Here is a 20,498-nt window from a genome sequence, read left to right as displayed (position 1 = left end):
GAAATAGTCTGGGTAGTGTTGGAGAACCTTTTTTGGTTCACGTGTCCAAAGGGTGTGTGCGCATGCACCCTCTCCCACCCTCACATGCACACAACCCCTCCCCTGGCTGCCTCTGCGCATGCACACAGGCGTCACCTAAGGCTTGGGGTTGGCAAAGACAGTTAAACTGGGCAACCAAAAATGCATTCCTGGTTGGGCCGTTTTTCACACTTCAGGGAAGCCTCCTGAAGCCTCCAGAGGGCGAAAACGGCCTTCCCCAAGGCCAAAGATCAGCTGGTCCTCTGCCCATCCCCCCATCCAGGGCAGGAAAGTTAAGTGCTGCTTCTCAGGCATCAGAGCGGGGTCCCCGATGGGGCTGTTGCTGGGGAGCCTCCTGCAGTGGGGCCAGGGTCTCCCGCCCACAACCATCCAAAGCACACCGCGCTCAGGGCAAGGGGCACGGCTCCTCCAGCAGCAGGAGGATTTGGCCCAGTAAACGCTCGGCCAGAGACCCCCAGTGAGGGGGCCACTTCCATCCCATGGCTGGCTCGCTAGGAATCTCCCCTGCCCACCGGAGACCTAGGGGGCCACCTCAGTACTGCTGGCTGGTTGGGAGCCCGCTAATTGTGAGTGCTGAGTCAGGCGCTCGGGACGCCCTGGGAGCAGCCGCCGAAGCCCGTGGCTGACCTCGCCGGCTCCCAAACGGAGGCTGCCGGATTCTCACTGCCCCCCTTGGGGAAATTGCAAGACGTAGGCGGGTGGGGAGACACGTTCCAGTCCAGGACTGCGCAGAGGTTTCATGTTGCCTGCGTAGCCACACAACTTAGAGGCAACAGTGGAGCTGACATAGGGCAACGCTTTGCTTGCCCTGCGATATCCATGTGCCCCCTGTGCCATGCGTGCCATAGGTTCACCATCACTGGTCAAGGGTCTCCTGCTTCAGCAGGGGGCTGGACTAGAAGACCTCCAAGGTCCCTTCCAACTCTATTGTTGTTATTATTATTACCCCCAAGGCCCCTTCCCACTCTCTCCTTCTGTGGATCAGTGCTCAGTTAACCTGGATTTAGTGCCAGTCAATGCGCAACCGCAGTCACCCAGCATGCGGAGAGGGGCGGCATACAAATCTAATAAATAAATAAATAAACAATAAATAAACAAACAAACAAACAAATAAATGCATGCATGCATGCATGCTCCCCTTGGAAAGCTTGTCTGAACAAGTCACAAAGGGCCACCTTCACACACCTCCCCAAATTTCTGCTTCACGCTGAGCCCCAAGCGGCTCAGAGGAACAGGCCGGGCATGAAACCTCCCCCCCCACAGCATCTCTCCCCCCTCCCCCATCTTTCCATCTGGGGAGTTCCCCATGAGACACCAGGGAAGGAGCTGAGAGGCAAAGGGAGGCCCCACCCACTCTGTCTGGGAGCAGAAGAGGGAAACTCCAGGGGGGGGGGAAAGAAGAGAGGGTTCCCTTGCCCCCCCCCCAGTCACAGGATGGTCCCCAGGGGTTCTCGGCTCTCAGGGGCTCCAGGAATTGCAGAATCAGCTTTCCTCAGGAGGCAACTGGGTTGTTTTGGGTGTCTGTGTGTTTGTGTGTGTGTGGTGTGGCTCTCCCCACGTGCACTCTTTTCCAAAGCATTTCTACCCACGGAAGAGCCACATTGATCTGTTTGTGGGGGTAGGCTGGCCCCCTGGGCATGCTCCAAGTGGGAGGGGGGCTGTGCCTCCCCCTGGAGAGGAGGGAAGGAGCCGGGCATTGCTGGAGGGGCGCGAGGGGCTGCCGTCAGCAGAGATTGCGGCACGAGCGCTTCCTCCCTGGCGGCTGGACAGGCCGTGCTGTGCTCAGCGACTCCAGCTCAGCATGATGAAACCACAGGTTGCTGGGTTAACGCACAATCACACACATCTCTCTCCCACCCACCCACACACTTCGAGGGCCAAATCCAGAGGCTTTGTGGAACGGCCATAAAGGCCTCAGCCGACAGGCCTGTGCAGCGCAAAGGGACGGGTGTGTGGAGGGGCCAAGGTCCCCCAGTCCTGCTCTGCCCCCCTCCCCGGACTTTGGGGGAGCTGGCTGGGAGGGCCGGCTGCAGGGCAGAAGCAGGGTGCCTGTGGGGTTATTGTGAGTCCTGCTGGAGTTGGGCAGCATAGAGATATCAATAAAAAAGGGAAGGAAGGAAGGAAGGAAGGAAGGAAGGAAGGAGGGAGGGAGGGAGGGAGGGAAGGAAGGAAGGAAGGAAGGAAGGAGGGAAGGAAGGAAGGAAGGAGGGAAGGAAGGAAGGAAGGGATTTATTTCCTTGTTCCTTTGTTGTCTATCCTGGCAAAAGCGCCCAGCTGCCCTCTTGGACCCCTTGGCTGGTGCCGGCCGCCTTTCGCGTTTCCTGGTGAGACCAGGCGGAGAAGGGGCAGCGCCCCGCCGGTTCTGCCCCTCTTCCACCGGGGGAGGGACCGCGGCTGACTCAGCCTCCCCCCCGTCTCCTCCCCTCTCCCCGCCGACCATAAAGGGCCCCGCCGGCAGTCGGGCTGCAGACGGCTGTGCTCGACTGAGCTTCGCGCTTCCCGCAGAGCCCACGAAGGAGAGACGCGCCCTGCCCGAGACCCTCCGCAGCCATGAGCCTCCCAGCCCCGGCCGGCCTCCTCCTCCTCCTCCTCCTGGCGCTCCCGCCGCTGCCCTGCTCACGGGCCGCCCCGACGGAAGGGAAGGGCCCCATGGTCATCACCTTCCCCGGGGACGCCCTCAGCCCCCTGAGCGACCGGGAGCTGGCCTCCGTGAGTCTCCGAGCTGCGCGCTCTGGCGGCGCCTCCGCTGGACGGAATTACGCCCCCCCCCCCGCCTTCCTACTCCGCCGGAGCCCGAGAGAGCCCGAGCGCGGCTGGAGGGCGAGAGCGGCGCCGCTGTCCCTCCGGGGCGCCCGGTTGCCTCGAGTCCCCCGCTGGCGCCGGGCGCCTTAAGTGGCGGTGCGCTCCGCTCGCCTGACCCAGGTCAGGTTGTGTGAAGGCAGCCCCGCCAGGGACTCCCGGGGACTGTGGAGGCGATCCGAGGGATCCGGTCCCGGGAGGAGGGTTGGGGGTCGACACCTGGGCCCACCCGCCGCTTGACCCAGAGCCCCCATCCCGCCACCTAGCGCCCGCTTCTCTCTCTGTTTCCGCAGCGCTACCTCCAGCGTTACGGGTACCTGACGCGGACCAACCCGGTGGGGCAGGTGAAGCTGGAGACCCCCCTGAAGGCCATGCAGAAGCAGCTGGGCTTGCCGGAAACAGGGGAGCTGGACGCCCCCACCCTCACTGCCATGCGCGCGCCCCGCTGCGGAGTCCCCGACGTGGGTCACTTCCAGACTTTCGAGGGCGACCTCAAGTGGGACCACACGGACATCACGTACCGGTGAGCGAGTGGGCACCTTCGGCGGGTTCGCGCCCCCCTCTCAGGCTACAAACAGAGGGGACCCCAAGACTCCTGGTGGGGGGACACAGCAGCCTGGGAAGGCCGCGTTTGTGTGTGTGAGGAGGGGGCTGGAGGCGGGGCTTGCTCGAAGGCACCAGGCAGCCTCTGAGCCTCCTCCGCTCTTGGGCAGGGTGGTCAACCATTCCCCTGACCTGGATGGCTCCATCATCGAAGACGCCTTCGCCCGAGCCTTCGATGTCTGGAGGCAGGTGACGCCCCTCACCTTCACCCGCAAGCAGGATGGGGACGTGGACGTGGACATTCTCATCCGGTTTGGAACTCGAGGTGAGGGGGAGGGGAGGGTGGAGATGGGGGCAGCTGGGATCACCCCCTCCCCCATCTGTCTGGGAGCTTGGGAGAAATATATACACAGTGCTCAAAAAAATAAAGAGAACACTTAACACAATATAACTCCAAGTAAATCGGGTAAAAAGAGGATAAATCAGCACCTAAAAAACAATAATTTATTGGACCCAAACTGGCATGGCTTTACTGAGGGCAAATCGTGTCAGACTAATCTCATTGATTTCTTTGACTATGTCACAAAGGTGTTGGATGAAGGTTGTGCCATGGATATTTCCTATCTTGACTTCAGCAAAGCCTTTGATACGGTGGTTCCACATAAAGAGCTGATAGATGAATTAGTGAAGATTGGACTTAATCCCTGGATAGTTCAGTGGATTTCAAGCTGGCTGAAGCGTAGACATCAGAGAGTTATTGTTAATGGCGAGTATTCTGAGCAGAGTCAGGTTACAAGCGGTGTGCTACAAGGGTCTGTTCTGGGTCCTATTCTTTTTAATATCTTTGTGAATGACACAGGGGAAGGTTTGGTAAGGAAGGTTTGCCTATTTGCTGATGACTCTAAAGTGTGCAATAGGGTTGATATTCCTGGAGGGGTCTGTAATATGGAAAATGATCTAGCTTTACTAGATAAGTGGTGAAAGCAATGGAAACTGCAGTTTAATGTTTTCAGATATCAAACAATGCACAATCTGAGTATTGTATTGGCAGTTCTGTGTTAGCAAAAACTTCAGAAGAAAAGGATTTAGGGGTCGTGATTTCTGACACTCTCAAAATGGGTGAACAGTGCAGTCAGGCAGCAGGGAAAGCAAGTAGAATGCTTGGCTGCATAGCCCGAGGTATAACAAGCAGGAAGAAGGAGATTGTGATCCTGCTGTATAGAGCATGGTGAGACCACATTTGGAATTATACTGTGTTCAGTTCTGGAGACCTCACCTACAAGAAGTTATGGATAAAATTGAATGGGTCCAAAGATGAGCTACAAAAATGGTGGAAGGTCTTAAGCATAAAACGTATCAGGAAAGACTTAATGAACTCAATCTGTATAGTCTGGGAGACAGAAGGGAAAGGGGGGACATGATCAAAACATTTAAATATGTTAAAGGGTTAAATAAAGTTCAGAAGTGTTTTTAATAGGAAAGTGAACACAAGAACAAGGAAGCACAATCTGAAGTTAGTTAGGGGAAAGATCAGAAGCAACATGAGAAAATATTATTTGACTGAAAGAGTAGTAGATGCTTGGAACAAACTTCCAGGAGAAGTGGTTGGTAAATCCACAGTAACTGAATTTAAAGACGCCTGGGATAAACATATATCTATCCTAAGATAAATTACAGGAAATAGTATAAGGGCAGACTCGATGGATCGGGAGATCTTTTTCTGGTGTCAATCTTCTATGTTTCTATTGTAAATCAAACTTCTGTGAGATCAAACTGTCCACTTAGGAAGCAACAGCGATTGACAATCAATTTCACATGTTGTCAGCACATTCACCTTTGTACAGAACAAAGTACAGTATTCCATGAGAATATTTCATTTATTCTGATCTAGGACGTGTTCTTTGAGTGTTCCCTTTATTTGAGATTTTTTAGCTCTCATCAGCTAGGCATACCCTCATAGGATTCAAACCTGGGTTAAAGTTTCTAACCACTAGGCAATAAGCTCTACCCATATTAATCAGTTTGGATCTGCCAGGTGACTTGACAGAAAAAAAATTCCCCTAGCTCAACTGATAAAAATGAGTAGAGTCTCTGGCCTAGTGGTTAGAACCATTAACCCAGGTTTGAATCCTATGAGGGTATGGCTAGCTGACAAGAGCTAAAAACCTCAAAATAGATCTATCCTGGCCCCACTCTGTTTCTTTATCAGTTCTTTAAAAAATGTGATTTGGTGTCTGGATGAGCCCTGGAGTGGGGCTGGGAGGCAAAGGCCCCCTCCCATGTTTGGATCTACTGGGGGACTTGACAGAAAAACATATGTATGTATGTATGTATGCATGTATGTATGTATGTATGTATGTATGTATGTATGTATGTATGCATGCATGCATGTATGTATGTATGTATGTATGCATGTATGCTGCCTGAGCAGAGGGTTAGACTAGATGACCTACAAGGTCCCTTCCAACTCAATCAATCAATCAATCAAACAAACAAACAAATAAATGCAACAACAACAACAACAACAACAACAACAATAATAATAATAATAATAATAATAATAATAATAATAATAATAATAATCTGCTCAGCTTCAGCGTGGTGTCATAACCGGGAGTCTTATTCTATTCTATTCTATTCCATTCCATTCATCATCATCATCATCATCATCACCATCCCCAATTCCTGCTCAGGCTGTGACCTCTCTTTCCCCCCACAGAGCACGGTGACGGCTACCCATTTGATGGCAAGGATGGACTTCTGGCCCACGCCTTCCCTCCCGGCAAAGACCGGTTCAGCGGGGATGCCCATTTTGATGATGACGAGCTCTGGACGCTGGGCAGAGGGGTCGGTGAGTGGGGGCCCTTTTTGGCAGGATCTTCTCTGGGCCCTGGAGCCTTGCCCGCATTGATGCCCGGTCCTCCTCTCTCTTCTCTGAGCAGTGGTGAAGACCCACTTTGGCAACGCCAACGGCTCTCTCTGCCGCTTCCCCTTCGTCTTTGATGGCAAGAGCTACTCCTCCTGCACCACGGAAGGGAGAGAAGACGGGCTGCCCTGGTGTGCCACCACCCCCAACTTTGACCAGGACAAGACATACGGCTTCTGCCCCAGCGAACGTGAGTGGCCAGGACTTGGAAAGACGGAATGGGGATGGTGGTGGAATGGGATTGGACAGGGCAGAATAGGAATAGACCTCGGAGGTCTTCTACAGCCAGGGTGGCTCAGTGGTTAGAGTGCAGCACTGCAGGCTCCTTCAGCTAACTGCTAGCTGTAGTTCAGCAGTCCAAATCTCACCACCGGCTCAAGGTTGACTCAATTGCTTAGGGAGGGCTGGAAAACCACTAGGAAACGATATCTAAGTCTAAAACGCTACTGCTAGTCCAGCCCTCTGGTCAAGCAAGAGCTCCTAGACCAGTGGCCTCCAACCTTTGGGCACCAGGGACCGGTTCCGTGGAGAGGGGGTTCTCAGGGGACCGGAGGAGCCGTGGTTTCGTGTGCTGCCCGATGGGGCTTTGTTTGTTTGTGCATCCCAGTCTCTGGCCTGCCCGGCCCAGTGCTGGTCCACAGAGCTCGGGTTGTGGGCTGGTAGATTGTTTAGGGAAAAATATATACACAAAACAACTCAAAAACAGTACTAGGTGTGAGTGGTAATAGCAATGGACTGTTCAAACACATAAACCAGTACAAAAAACATCTATTATATACAGCAACGAGGTAGAATAATCTCTTTATGCTTCTAATAACAAATACACTCTCAATATCCAATACAAACCAGTTAACATCCGCAGACAACTCTAGACACCCCCCCCCCAAACCAAAACTCCGTTGGCGCCCTCTCATGGCCAACTGTGACCCATCTCTTAAAGGTATACCATATAAACATACATTAGAAACATAGAAACATAGAAGATTGACGGCAGAAAAAGACCTCCTGGTCCATCTTGTCTGCCCTTATACTATTTCCTGGATTTTATCTTAGGATGGATCTATGTTTATCCCAGGCAGGTTTCAATTCAGTTCCTGTGGATTGACCAACCACGTCTGCTGGAAGTTTGTTCCAAGCATCTACTACTCTTTTAGTAAAATAATATTTTGTCACATTGCTTGTGATATTCATTCATTCATTCATTCATTCATTCATTCATTCATTCATTCATTCATTTCATTCATTTATTAGATTTGTATGCCACCCCTCTCCAAAGACTCCCCCAACTAACTTCAGATTGTGTCCCCTTGTTCTTGTGTTCACTTTCCTATTAAAAACACTTCCCTCCTGAACCTTATTGAACCCTTTAACATATTTAAATGTTTCGATCATGTCCCCCCTCTTCCTTCTGTCCATTCATAGCTTATATGTATTGTAACCCAATATAATTACATACAGGGCACTGATAGGGGCCCTGCCCTAGACTATTTCAGATAAGTGGTTGACCAGTCTCTTTTTAAATAACAAAAGCACTTAGACTTATATACCGCGTCACAGAGCTTTACAGCCCGCTCTAAGCAGTTTACAGAGAGTCAGCCTCTTGCCCCCAACAATCTGGGTCCTCGTTGGACCCACCTGGGAAGGATGGGAGGCTGAGTCAACCTGGAGCTGATGGTGAGATTTGAACTGCTGAGCTACAGCCACCAGTTAGCTGAAGGAGCCTGCAGTGCTGCACTCTAACCACTGTGCTACCCCTGCTCTTAAGGGTGGCCAGAATGGGGCATTTGGGGACATGGAGGGGTGGCCAGAAGGGGGCACCTGGCTTTGGAAAGCTGCACAGTCCCTCCCAGGGGGGAAAGGAGGGGGAGCAAACAGGCCCCAAATGACAATCTAACCAGGAGCTGGTGGGCGGGGCTTCTTAAAGTGTCCCTCCCCTCAAGCAATGTGCTTCTTGTTTAGTTAAGAGTCACTTATGTGATTGGGTGGCTATAAATTTCAGGAATGAGCAAATAACAAGTGGGGCTGAGCTGCCTCCCCAGGGAAGGCAATGGGGGAAGTTTGGTTCCCTGGAATTATTGGTCGAATCCCTTTTTCCTGGCTGCTTTGCTAGTCCTCTTCACCTTCGATGGGAACAGCAATGGGGAGAAGTGCGTCTTCCCCTTCGTCTTCGAGGGCAAATCTTACCACGGATGCACCACCGATGGGCGCACAGATGGCTACCGCTGGTGCGCAACCACCGCCAACTTTGACCAGGACAAGAAATACGGCTTCTGTCCAAATAGCGGTAAGTGGGACCACGTGGCATTCAGGACGGGGTGCAGGGTGGGGAAAACTCTCTGCATGTGCTCAGGGACACCCTCAGTCCTGGCATTACCAGGGAGGGGGCTGCAGCTGCAGAGCCCACGGACCAGCCCTGAGGCTCTCACCTTCAGCTTTGGGCCTTCACGGAGTCCTGCTTGTCAGTTGCAACCGCTGGGGGCCACAGCTGACCTCTCCCCTCCCCTCCTGCAGACATGGCCGTGATGGGCGGGAACTCCCAGGGCGAGCCCTGCGCTTTTCCCTTCAAGTTCCTGGGCAAGACGTACAGCAGCTGCACCGCGGAGGGACGGACTGACGAGAAGCTCTGGTGCGCCACCACCAGCGACTATGACGCAGACCAGAAGTGGGGCTTTTGCCCTGACCAAGGTATTGTTCTGTCCACGACCCCTGGAGCAAAACCCCCAACTCAAAACCCCTTTATTTTGTGAATAAATCAAACTCTTTATTGATATAAGCACACATAATGAAAAGCAGATTTTAAACTACAAGAGAAAAGGAGCTATTTTCTTCTTCGGAGCTAAACATAAACAATGTCGGGAAAGGCGACAAACTCGGCCTCAGCAGCATTCCTTAGATAACAAGTCCATTCACCATGTAAGCATATGAACTTTGCTCATCGGAGTCCTGGGAAGCTGGTGGGGAGGGGGCTCAGCACACCCACCCACCAGGCACGAGTAGCTCTGCCATGAACAACACTCAGCTTGTCAGATGACGGCCCGAGTGCCGTGCGACAGGCAGGGTGAGGTCCCATCCTTTGCTGCAGCTCCTGATGGAAAGCATGCAACTGTGAGTAGATCAATAGGTGCCATTTCAGAGGGAAGTTAGCGGCATTCGATCCGCTTTTAGCGTATCCCTTTGCTGGCCACATGGCCCCAGAAGAGGCTTTGGACAACGCTGGCTCCCTTGGCCAAGAAAGAGAGGCGAGCACGGTGCCTCAGAGCCAGACATTTTAGCAGCAAAAGTATCTTGCAGTTCTGCGCTCTAACCACTCCGCCACCAATGCTCACTCTAATCACTGCACCCTATGACTTGTGGACTTCAACTCCCAGAATTCCTCAGCCAATCAGGCTAGCTCAAAAGTTCTGGGAGTTGAAGTCCGCATGTCACAGAAGAGCCAACATTCCCCACCCGTGGCCTAGGGGAAGGGCTGCCTTCCTCAGCAGGGGGAGGGGTGGTGAGGGGAGAGGATGACCCAGGGGCCCCAGGGATTGTTGGCCCCAGTTGAGGCCTCCAGACTAGATGGGAGTCTGTTGGATCAGTCTATCTGGCTGGGGTGGTGTTGGGTTCCTGCTTGAGCAGGGGGTTGGACTAGATGCCCTGCAAGGTCCCTTTCAACTTGTATGAATGAATGAATGAATGAATGAATGAATGAATGAATGAATGAATGAATGAATGAATGAATACCCTCTGCTGTCGCTTCGAACCCCCAGGTTACAGCCTCTTCCTGGTTGCGGCACATGAGTTCGGCCATGCGCTCGGCCTGGAGCATTCCAGCATCCGGGAAGCCCTGATGTTCCCCATGTACACTTACCTGGCTGACTTCCAGCTGCATGCGGACGACATCGAAGGAATCCAGTATCTCTACGGTGAGCAGGAGGTGTGTGTGGGGGCTGCTGGGGGGGTTGAATCAGGCAGCCACGTGGCCCTGCCTGGGAAGCTCTCGAAGGAATCGGGGGGGCTCTGGGCTGGAAGGTCCTGTTCACACACTGTGTCCTGAGTGACCCTGGTCTGGAAGCCCCTTCCATGGACAACATGAAGCCCATGTTCATTTACCATGATGTGGAGGGACCCCTGGAGGTCCACTAGCAATCCCCACCCTCGAAGGAGACCCTCCCCACCTCCTTGGCTCCATTCTTGAGCTGTTTCTGCACTAGGGCAGGGACTTTTCTGCCGTCTCCTCCCACCCCCAAATCTGGACCCCTGATGTTTGTGTTGCTCTGTTAAGTGCGCAGAGTAACCCTGGAGTTAGCAAGGATGCACAGAGGAAACGTGGAGGGGGCAGATATCCAGTGGATGGTCCAGAGATATGAGTAGTGGTGCTGATAACCAGATACATGAAGTGTGTAAATATTACTTACGGTTAAATCAGTCAACACATATACAATACTATATCTTACATGTTCAGAGAGAGAGAGAGGGAGGGAGGGAGAGATGCTTCTGTCTCCCTCTTGTGGCTAACTGTGGTGCTACCTCTTAAAGCTATGGCATTATAATTCATTTAAACATACATTGATAGTTTTTTTATATATTGCCAAACCCAACCAGTTATGTACATAGGACTCATAGGCTCCTCCTTCTCTCCCCCACCACTAGGCGAAGGATCGGGCCCACAGCCCACAGTGCCCATCCCCCCTTCTCAGGCCCCCACCGAAGCCGAGGACGATGATGACTCTTACGTGACCGAGACACCTGCCGTGGATGGCCGGAGCAGGGCCTGCCAGGTGGAGACCTTCAACGGGGTGGGCGAGATCCAGAAGGCGCTGCACTTCTTCAAGGATGGGTGAGAGGCAAGGCAGGAGGGGGGCTGGACCTGGGTCTGCCTGCACCCATGGGCACCGCAGGGGAAACTGAGGCCAGGCTGAGCTGCCTTTCCTGCGCAGGCAATACTGGAAAATGTCGGGCACCGGACTGGGCCCCAGGAAGGTTGACCTCCTGGAGGGCCCCCTGCGGATCCAGAGCACCTGGCCAGCCCTCCCAGATGTGATTGACGCGGCTTTCCAGGACCCTCTGACCAAGAGGCTCTTCTTCTTCTCAGGTGAATCCCCCCTCCCCACACAAAGGGCCCTTATGGGGGCAGCCCCCCGGCTCTCTCTACGTGGAGGGCCCTCAAAGCCGGCTCCTCTTCCCAGGGAGTGGCCCCTGCTCAGCCAACCCCCTTTCCTTTGGCAGGCCAGAGCTTCTGGGTGTACCAGGGGGCCCGGGTCATTGGCCCTCGGAGCCTTGAGAAGCTGGGCATCGGGAGAGACGTGCACAAGATTGTGGGGAGCCTGACACGGAAGAGGGGGAAGGCCCTGCTCTTCAGCGGAGATCAGTTCTGGAGGTACGTGGCCCAGGAGGGGGCCACAACATGGGAGCCAAAGGCTGGGTGATGGGACGGAGCGGCTCGGCCTCCAGGAGCCCCAGGCAGCGGCATCCCCAGGGAATGCCAGCCCCCAGCCCCTTTGGCCTGAGCTCCCCTCCCATGGCTACTTTGCCTGGTTTGTCCTGGCTCTCTGCGCTGGGGGGAGAAAGAAAGCAGAGCTTGGGTTACCCATCTCTGCACAGGTAGAGGTGCCCTCGGGGGCATCTAGAGGGCACCTGGTGGGTCCTTGCTAGCTTTTTTCTCCTCGTCCCCAACTAGGCTGGATGTGAAGAAGGAGCAGGTGGACAAGGAGTACCCCCACTACATTGACAGCCTCTTTCCTGGGGTCCCCACTGATGCTAACCTGGTCTTCCAGCACAAAGGTAAGAGGGGCAGGAGGGGGGACATCCCCCCTTCATGGGTCCTCTACAGGGGGCCTCTGTCATGCAAGCGGGCAGCCTCAGACATTCCTCCCTGGTCCCACAAGCAGCAGTAGGTGGGTGGGATTCCTCTTTTGGGGCTGCAGAAGACAGATTCATTTATCTATCTATTTATTTATTGGACTTTTATGCCGTCCATCTCTGAGGACTCAGGGAGGCTCACGACATACAATAAAACAATACATAACATTTTGGGTCCAATTAATTAAATATATACAGTGGTACCTCATGATACGAACCCCTCACCATACGAACAACCCGAGATACGAACCCGGGGTTCGGAAATTTTTTGCCTCTTCTTACGAATTTTTTCCGTCTTACGAACCCGCCGCTGTTTACGAGAAGCCCCCCCGCCTGGCTGTCGCTTTTTGAAACAGCCAGGGGGCTTCTCGGCATCCTCCTGAACCCGAACGCCAAACCTAAACCTCCGGGTTTGGCATTTGGGAGGCCGCCGAGAAGCCCCCCGGCTGTTTCAAAAGATGACAGCCGGGCGGGGGGACTTCTCGGTGGCCTCCCGAATGCCAAACCCGGAAGTTCGGCAAAAGTTCAGGTTCAGGAGGCCGCTGAGAAGCCCCGCCACCCTGAACCCGAACGCCAAACCTGAACTTCCGGGTTTCGGAGAAAACTGAGAAGCGCCCGGCTGTTTCAAAAGGTGACAGCCGGGCGGTGGTGGTTTTTTGCGGGGTTTTTTCGTTGTACGCATTAATTCATTTTACATTGTTTCCTATGGGAAACAATGTTTCGTCTTATGAATGTTTTGCCTTATGAACCTCCCCCCGGGAACCAGTTAGGTTCGTAAGAGGAGGTATTACTGTAATCTAAAACTACAACCCCTAAAAAAACCAGTCCTTCTGATTCAATCTGTTTCTCTCAGTCCATTCATCAGCCAGGGGGCAAGAATCTAATTGCCCTAGGCCTGGCGACATTAATGAGTCCTGGGACTCTTGCAGAAGGCAAGAAGGGTGGGGGCAATACGGATCTCCCGGGAAAGCTAATTCCAGAGGACCGGGCCCCCCACAGAGAAGGCTCTTCCTGAAGGTCCTGCCAACCGTCATTGTCTAGTTGACGGGAGATGGAGAAGGCCGACTCTGTGGGACCTAACTGGTTACTGGGATTCATGAGGCAAGAGGTGGTCCCGTAGGTATTCTGGCCTGATGCCATGTAGGGCTTCATAGGTCATAACCAATCCTTTGAGTGTTGGAGAGACAGGTAAATGTCTGGGAAGCCCAGACTACTCGCCCGGCTGCGTTCTGCACAATTTGCAGTTTCCGAACGCTCTTTTTTTTTTTCCAATATTTTTTTATTAATTTTCTTAAAATAACACACAGACTTACAAACATTCAACATAAAATGTGGGGATGTATCTTCCCCACTTCTCTCAAAAGTATAAATGCAGATACAGAAAAAGGAATACATAGTTAAATGCATATTTCAATACTACTAATACAAAATATCTAATAAGGAAAAAGTGATATTATAAAAAAGAAAGATAATTATAACTAATATAAAACCAAACAATCTTATCAATTCTATGTATATAAACTAATTCTAATATTATTCTTAATAAAAGAAAAAAAAGATTTAAACCAAAACATCTATACTTATTATTAATCTTCTGTTGTTGTTGTTTTTTTCTTATCTATCCATACATAAACATTGTTCCATGTTTCATAAAATTTCGTTTCGTCTTGATCATTTAAGCGTCTTGTCATCATATCCATCTCCGCGCAATCTAATATTTTTGTGATAACTTCCTCTTCTTTGGGGATATTTCCCCCTTTCCAATTTTGCGCGTAAATAATCCTTGCCGCTGTAAAAATATGTATGATTAAGTATAAAATTTCTTTTTTGTAATTTTGGTTGGTAATTCCTAGTAAACAAAACTCCGGGGTAATTTCTATGTTTTGCTTTGTAATCTCTTTTGTAATTTTCTCTATCATTCTCCAGTACATTTTAGCTTTATTACATGTCCACCATTGGTGGTAGTAGGATCCTATTTCTTTCTTACATTTCCAACACAAAGGTGATGTCTTGGGAAACATTTTTGCTATTCTACATAGTAGGAGATGCCATCTATAGAACATTTTAATTTGATTCTCTTTTAAAGAAACTGATTTTGTCATCTTCCAATTGTGCATCCAAACTTTCTCCCATGTGTCTAAATCTATTTCTTTACCTATATTTCTACACCACAGTATCATACTATCTTTTAATGTTAAATCAATATTCTTGTGGGCAATCAAGTATTTGTATATTTTCCCAATTACCCTGTTTTGATTTTTGGTAATTAAATCACTTAATAGATTTTTATTTCTATTAAATATATAAAGTATACTGTCTTTCTGGTATCTAGATCTAATCTGTGCATAGTGCCACCAATCGATTTGTATCCCTTTGTCTTGTAATTTAATTCTAGTTTTTAATTTCATTTGATCATCTAACAAATCTTTATATCTTATTATTCTTGTATCCTTAATAGAATTTGGATGTATTATTGCATCTAATGGGGCAACCCAGTCCGGAATTGTTAAGAAGTGGTTTTTCTTTATATCTTTCCATACATCAAATAAGTATTTTCTTAGTGTATGTCTTTTAAAATAAGAATGATTTTTGTCTTTATTGTACCAAACAAAGGCATGCCAGCCAAGCATAAGATCATGTCCTTCCAATTTTAATGTTCTCGTGTCCTCTAGGGTTATCCAATTTTTAATCCATGTTAAGGCGGCTGCCTGGTAATATAATTTCCAATTTGGGAGGGCAAAACCTCCCCTCTCTTTTATATCTTCTAACATGTTTATCTTAATTCTTGCCTTTTTGCCTTGCCATAGAAATTTTCTAACCATATTTGTTAAATTTTTTAAAAAATTTGCCCCTGGATTTATTGGGATCACTTGAAATAAAAATAAAACCTTAGGTAAGATATTCATCTTAATTGTGGCAATTCTTCCCAGAAAAGATATTTTTAAGTTATTCCATATTTCTAAATCCTTTTTAATTTCATTAATTAATTTTATATAATTATCATTTTTTAATGTTATTGTTTTGGCTGTTAGCCATATTCCCAAGTACTTTACTTTTTTAACTATTTGTATTCCAGTAATACATTCTAAATTGCTTTCTTGTGATTTATTCATGTTTTTTGTTATAAATTGTGTTTTATTTTTATTTATTTTCAAACCTGCTACCTTACCATATTATTCTATTGTCTGGATTAATCTTGGTGCTGTAACTATCGGATCTTCCATTATAAAGGTCAAATCATCTGCAAACGCCTAGACTTTATATATCTCTTTTCCAACTGTTAACCCTTTTATCTTTGAATCTGCTCTTATTTTTATTAATAGTGTTTCTAAAGTCATAATAAACAGGAGGGGCGAAATAGGACATCCTTGTCGAACTCCTTTATTTATTTTAAACGCTTCCAATTGCTCATTATTTAATATGATTTTTGTTGTTTGTTCTGAATAGATAGCGTCTATTAAATTAACAAATTTAGGGCCAAATCTCATTTTATTTAGTTGCATTTTTATAAATGTCCAATTAACATTATCAAAGGCTTTTTGAGCATCTAAGAACATTAATGATAATGTTTTATCTGGATGTTGCTCATAATATTCTAATACATTAATAATTGTTCTAAGGTTATTTTTAATTTGTCTGCCTGGCAGGAAACCATTTTGGTCTGAGTGGATTTTACTATTTATTACCGTTTTCAACCTATCTGCGTATATTGCAATAAATATTTTATAGTCTACATTTAATAATGATATTGGTCTATAGTTTTTAATTTTTTCCTTTGCTGTGTCCGATTTATGAATTAAAGTTATCAAAGATTCAGACCATGATTTAGGAATTTTACCATCTAACCTGCATTCATTAAAGATTTGCAACATATTATTTATTAATGTTTCATTTTCTATTTTATACCACTCTGCTGGGATAGCATCTGGTCCTGTGGCTTTGTTATTTTTTTGCTTTTTAATAGTTATAAGGAGTTCTTCCATTGTTATGGGACTCTCCATCCTCTCCTGTTGTTCTTCTGTTAATTGTGGTAACTCTGAACTTTCTAAGTATTTAAATACTTCATCTTCCTCAATATTATCATCTTTATACAATTCTTTAAAAAACTTTTGTACTATATTTGCTTTTCCTTCTGTGTCATATTTTATTGTTCCATCTTTGTCTTCTAAATATTTAATTAATTTAGATTGTCTCTGTTTTCTCAGTTTATATGCTAACCATCTACCTGGTTTATTGGCATGTTCAAAATATTGTTGCTTAGCTCTTTTTATTTTTTCCAGTATCTGGTTTTGTTCTTCCAGTCTAATTTTATGTTTGATTAAATTTTTTTTTTCCAAATCCTTATTTTTCATATTTTGTTGTGATATAAATTCTAATTGTTTTAATTCATTCGTTAATTGTTCATATTTTCTTTTCTTTTCTTTGTTGTATTTTGCTGTGTAAGATATTGTTAATCCTCTTATGTATGCTTTAGTTGCGTCCCATAAATTTTGGGGAGTAGTATCTGTATTTTTATTAATTTCAAAAAATATTTTTAATTCCTTTTCAATCCATTCTTTATATTCTTTCTCTTTCAAAATATTTCTATTCATTTGCCAGTTGTAATGCTTTTTACTATTTCTCATATAGACTATAACTGGGTTATGGTCCGCCCAAGTATTAACATCTATTTCCACCGCTTGTATATACTCTACTGTTGTTTTAGGAGCCCACACCATATCTATTCTAGTCCAAATTTTGTGGGGGTTTGAGTAAAAAGTATATTGCCTTCTTTGGGGATGCCTTTCCCTCCAGATATCATTCAGTAATAATTCTGCTTTCATTTTTTGAAAAGTGGAGGGTAGTAAATTCTTTTTTTTCTTTTTACTATTTTTCTTCTCCCCCGAGTGGTCTAATTGCCTATTTGTTATGGCATTAAAATCTCCAATAATTATCATATTTTCCAAATTTAACTCTATAATTTTTTGATGTAGTTTTTTATAAAATGCAATTTGATCATCATTTGGGGCATATATAGAAACAATAGCAAGAGGTCTAGGTTCAATATTTACCTGGACAATCAAAATTCTACCTTCGTTGTCACTAAATAATTGTTTGGAATTTATAGAACTCTCAACATACATTGCTACTCCTCTTTTCCTTTGATCTGCTAATGCAGCATACATATTTCCCATTTTAGTATTTAGCAATAAGTTCCGATTACTTTTTTTTATATCTTCAGAGGTAGCCCCATGTAGAGAGCATTGCAGAAGTCGAACCTTGAAGTGATAAGGACACGAGTGACCATGAGCAAAGCCTCCCTGTCCAAATAGGGCCGCAACTGGTGCACCAGGCAAACCTGGGTGAACGTCAATCTCGCCACAGCCAAAAGATGGTGTTCTAAAGTCAGCTGTGAATCGAGGAGGATGCCCAAGTTGTGAACCCTCTCTGAGGGGGTCAGTGATCCCCCCCGAGTGGTGGATGGACAGATGGATGTGTCCTGGGGGGGGACAGTACTCACAGTCACTCCGTCTTGTCAGGATTGAGTTTGAGCCTGTTGGCACCCATCCAGACCCTGACAGCCTCCAGACACTGGCACATCACTTCCACTGATTTACTGAGTGGACACAGGGTGGAGATATATAGCTTACTATCATCAGTATATTGATGGTAACCGACCCCGTGCCCTCGGATGATCCCACCTAGTGGTTTAATGTAGATATTAAACAGCAGGGGGGAGAGGACCAACCCCTGAGGTACCCCACAAGGCAGGGACCTAGGAAGCGACCTCTAAACCCCCCCCCCCCCACTAACACCACAGTGCCCTCCGCTTACCTTAACCATCATCCGTTTCCCCTCTTCCAGGGAGGTTCCACTTCTGCCGTCACCCCTTCTGCTGGCAAATGAGCCCCCGCTACCAGGTGACCCGGGTGGGCTACTTCAAGCAGGACATCCTGAAGTGCCCTGAACAGTGAGAGACGACCACGCCCCACTTGGACTCTGCTTCAGAATGCCTCTGGATGCAGCTTCAGCCTCTCCTTGGCTGGCCAGCCGATGGGGCAGCCTCTCTGATTAGTGGGCCAAATGCTGCCCTGGCCCTTGGGCCTCCTATGGGTCCCAGAAGACTTGTCAGGGAGAGGGAGGGACTGAAGTGAGGGGGAGAGTTCTCAGCTGTGCCCCCCAGATCCACTGAATGGAGTGGAAAGCTCCGGCCACAAGCCCTCCCCCCAAGCACCTCTATTTATCAATTATTATTTTTTATTTTATTTTATCAAATTGCTCAGGATCGCTTGCTATCACTTGCTCAGGAAGCAGAGAGGGGAGGAGGAGGGTGACTTTGGGGGAGGAGGGGGGTCTTCACAGCTTTGCATCTATTTGTGATTGGAGTGGGGTCTGTCATCTGACACCCCCACTTTGCTTCCTCTTGTCTGTGAGAGCTGGATATTTTAAAAATTAAAGTTTTGTACATAAAACTGTGTGACCATTGTGTGAACTCTCCTTTGGTGATTGATTAGTAGTTTCATGAAGAAGGAAACATGATTTATAAAGCAGCTCAGGAAAAATATGATAAAGACCATCCTCCACAGCAATTGGGAAGGGGAGACATAGTCCCGGAAGTCAAACCCACCTGGGACCTTAACGTGTCATCAGATAGACAGGAAATGACTCAAGTGAGAGAATGCCTAATGGCTGGAATGAACATAGGGGTTCCCAAACCCCATAATATAAAGGTAGCTCATCAGGTTACTCAGGATAAAGGTGAGGGTCCCATAGAATTTCTTAGAAGACACAAGGAGGCTTTCTGTAAATATGGAGGGATAGATTCAGATGCAGAGGAACATGAGAGGGTTCATAAACTACTTTCGTAAACTACTCAAGACTCATTTATACCACCAGGCATGGGGGAGTTGAGATATTCCTTTCCCCTAGGCCATTACAAGTTATGCATGGTATGTTTGTGTGTAGGTTTGGTTTTATAATAAGGGTTTTTAGTTGTTTTATTATTGGATTGTCACATGCTGTTTTTATCATTGTTGTTAGCTGCCCCGCGTCTACGGAGAGGGGCGGCATACAAATCCAATAAATTATTATTATTATGAGGGAAATGTGAAGGTGCAATTTGTAGTAAATTCAAGTCCTGGCATATAGGCGAAACTTCAGAAAATGAATTGGGGAACCCTAAGTTTGGATGCCCTTCTTAAAAGGGCTCAAGAGGTTTCTGTGAATTGGGAAGCTGAGGTCCAGAAGAAGAAGATGGGGGTTCGGACAGCCCTGCTGTAGGAAACAAAGAAACAGAATGAGGCTAGGACAAAATTGGTGGAGGAAATGAAGACGGCAGTGACAGGGATTCCTAATAAGGTTCTTACAGGAACCAGAGGAGGAGGACGTGGAGGGAATTTTGGCTAGAGAGGTAGAGGGAATTGGGGGGGGGGGAATTCCTGAAGAGGTTTTCCGAGTACTTTCTGGAGACAACGAGGTGGTATGGGATCCAATTATGGACTCACTCGAAGAGATTGTTTTAAGTGTAGAGAGTTGGGACATTTCACAAGAGAATGCCTGAACCAAAGGAAGATTGAGCAGGTGAATAGGATGATGGAGGGAGATGGATGTAATAGATCAGCCCAATATTAGGGGTGTCAGGGATCTCTGATTATAATGGCCTGCCAGGAACCCTTGATGAATCTAAAGGTGGGTGAAGAGATTTTACCTTTCCTAGTGGATATCAGAGATTCACACTCCTCCATGAGTCATCTAACCCCCTCTCTTCAAATTGACCCTAATAGAATAGGGCCACAAGTAACTGGAGTGGGTGGAACTGGAGTAGGAGTACAACAATTATTACCTATTGAAGTACAATATGAAGATCATAAAATAGCCAGAGTGGTTTTCTTATACATCCCTTCAGCAGGAATTAACATATTAGGATGAGACATGATGACCAGGTTACAAATATCCATTCAATTTCAACCTGAATACACACGAGTGTATGTTTAAACTGAAGAAGTAGAAGAACAGATTGACCGTATAGCCTGGACAGCTAAAGGAAATGGGGGGGGGGGGAGAGAGATATCCCTCCCATTGAGATTAAATTAAAACCAAATGAGGAACCAGTTCATGTAAAACAATATAATATTTCTCAAGAGGAGAGGCTAAGGTTACAGCCAGTCATTGCTCACAGTAGCTCATGCCCTCATCACCTCAAGATTCGACTACTGCAATGGTCTCTACATGGGACTACCTTTGAAGAGTGTTCGGAAACTTCAGATTGTGCAGGATGCAGCCACGGGAGCTATCGTAGGGTTACCTAGGTTTGCCCACGTCTCTCCAACATGCCGTAGCTTGCATTGGCGGGCTATCAGTTTCTGGTCGC

General features: G+C 47.7%; 1 protein-coding gene across 1 annotated transcript; it reads left to right on the top strand.

Annotated features, from left to right (window-relative positions):
- The first annotated feature begins 2,471 nt into the window (after positions 1-2,471).
- Positions 2,472-18,600, top strand: LOC139163539 (matrix metalloproteinase-9-like). Its single transcript, XM_070744371.1, has 13 exons — positions 2,472-2,748; positions 3,132-3,361; positions 3,552-3,706; positions 6,101-6,232; positions 6,324-6,497; positions 8,418-8,591; positions 8,819-8,992; positions 10,057-10,212; positions 10,940-11,126; positions 11,227-11,381; positions 11,516-11,666; positions 11,967-12,070; positions 17,993-18,600. Exons 1-13 carry the CDS (start codon positions 2,590-2,592, stop codon positions 18,100-18,102), a joined length of 2,061 nt encoding a protein of 686 aa, XP_070600472.1. The 5' UTR covers positions 2,472-2,589; the 3' UTR covers positions 18,103-18,600.
- Positions 18,601-20,498: the final 1,898 nt, after the last annotated feature.

The sequence above is a fragment of the Erythrolamprus reginae genome, chromosome 3, assembly GCF_031021105.1.
Source record: "Erythrolamprus reginae isolate rEryReg1 chromosome 3, rEryReg1.hap1, whole genome shotgun sequence".
NCBI classification, from domain to species: Eukaryota; Metazoa; Chordata; class Lepidosauria; order Squamata; family Dipsadidae; genus Erythrolamprus; species Erythrolamprus reginae.
This window is presented reverse-complemented; position numbering and strand designations above follow the sequence as displayed.

What these genes read in the sequence shown, in the direction of transcription:
- LOC139163539 (XM_070744371.1), top strand. Translation starts at nt 2,590, where the DNA reads ATGAGCCTCCCAGCCCCGGCCGGCCTCCTCCTCCTCCTCCTCCTGGCG. An exon ending in CATCCGGTTTGGAACTCGAG is followed by an intron (nt 3,707 to 6,100) that starts GTGAGGGGGAGG and finishes TTCCCCCCACAG; the next exon opens with AGCACGGTGACGGCTACCCA. An exon ending in GAGGCTCTTCTTCTTCTCAG is followed by an intron (nt 11,382 to 11,515) that starts GTGAATCCCCCC and finishes TTCCTTTGGCAG; the next exon opens with GCCAGAGCTTCTGGGTGTAC.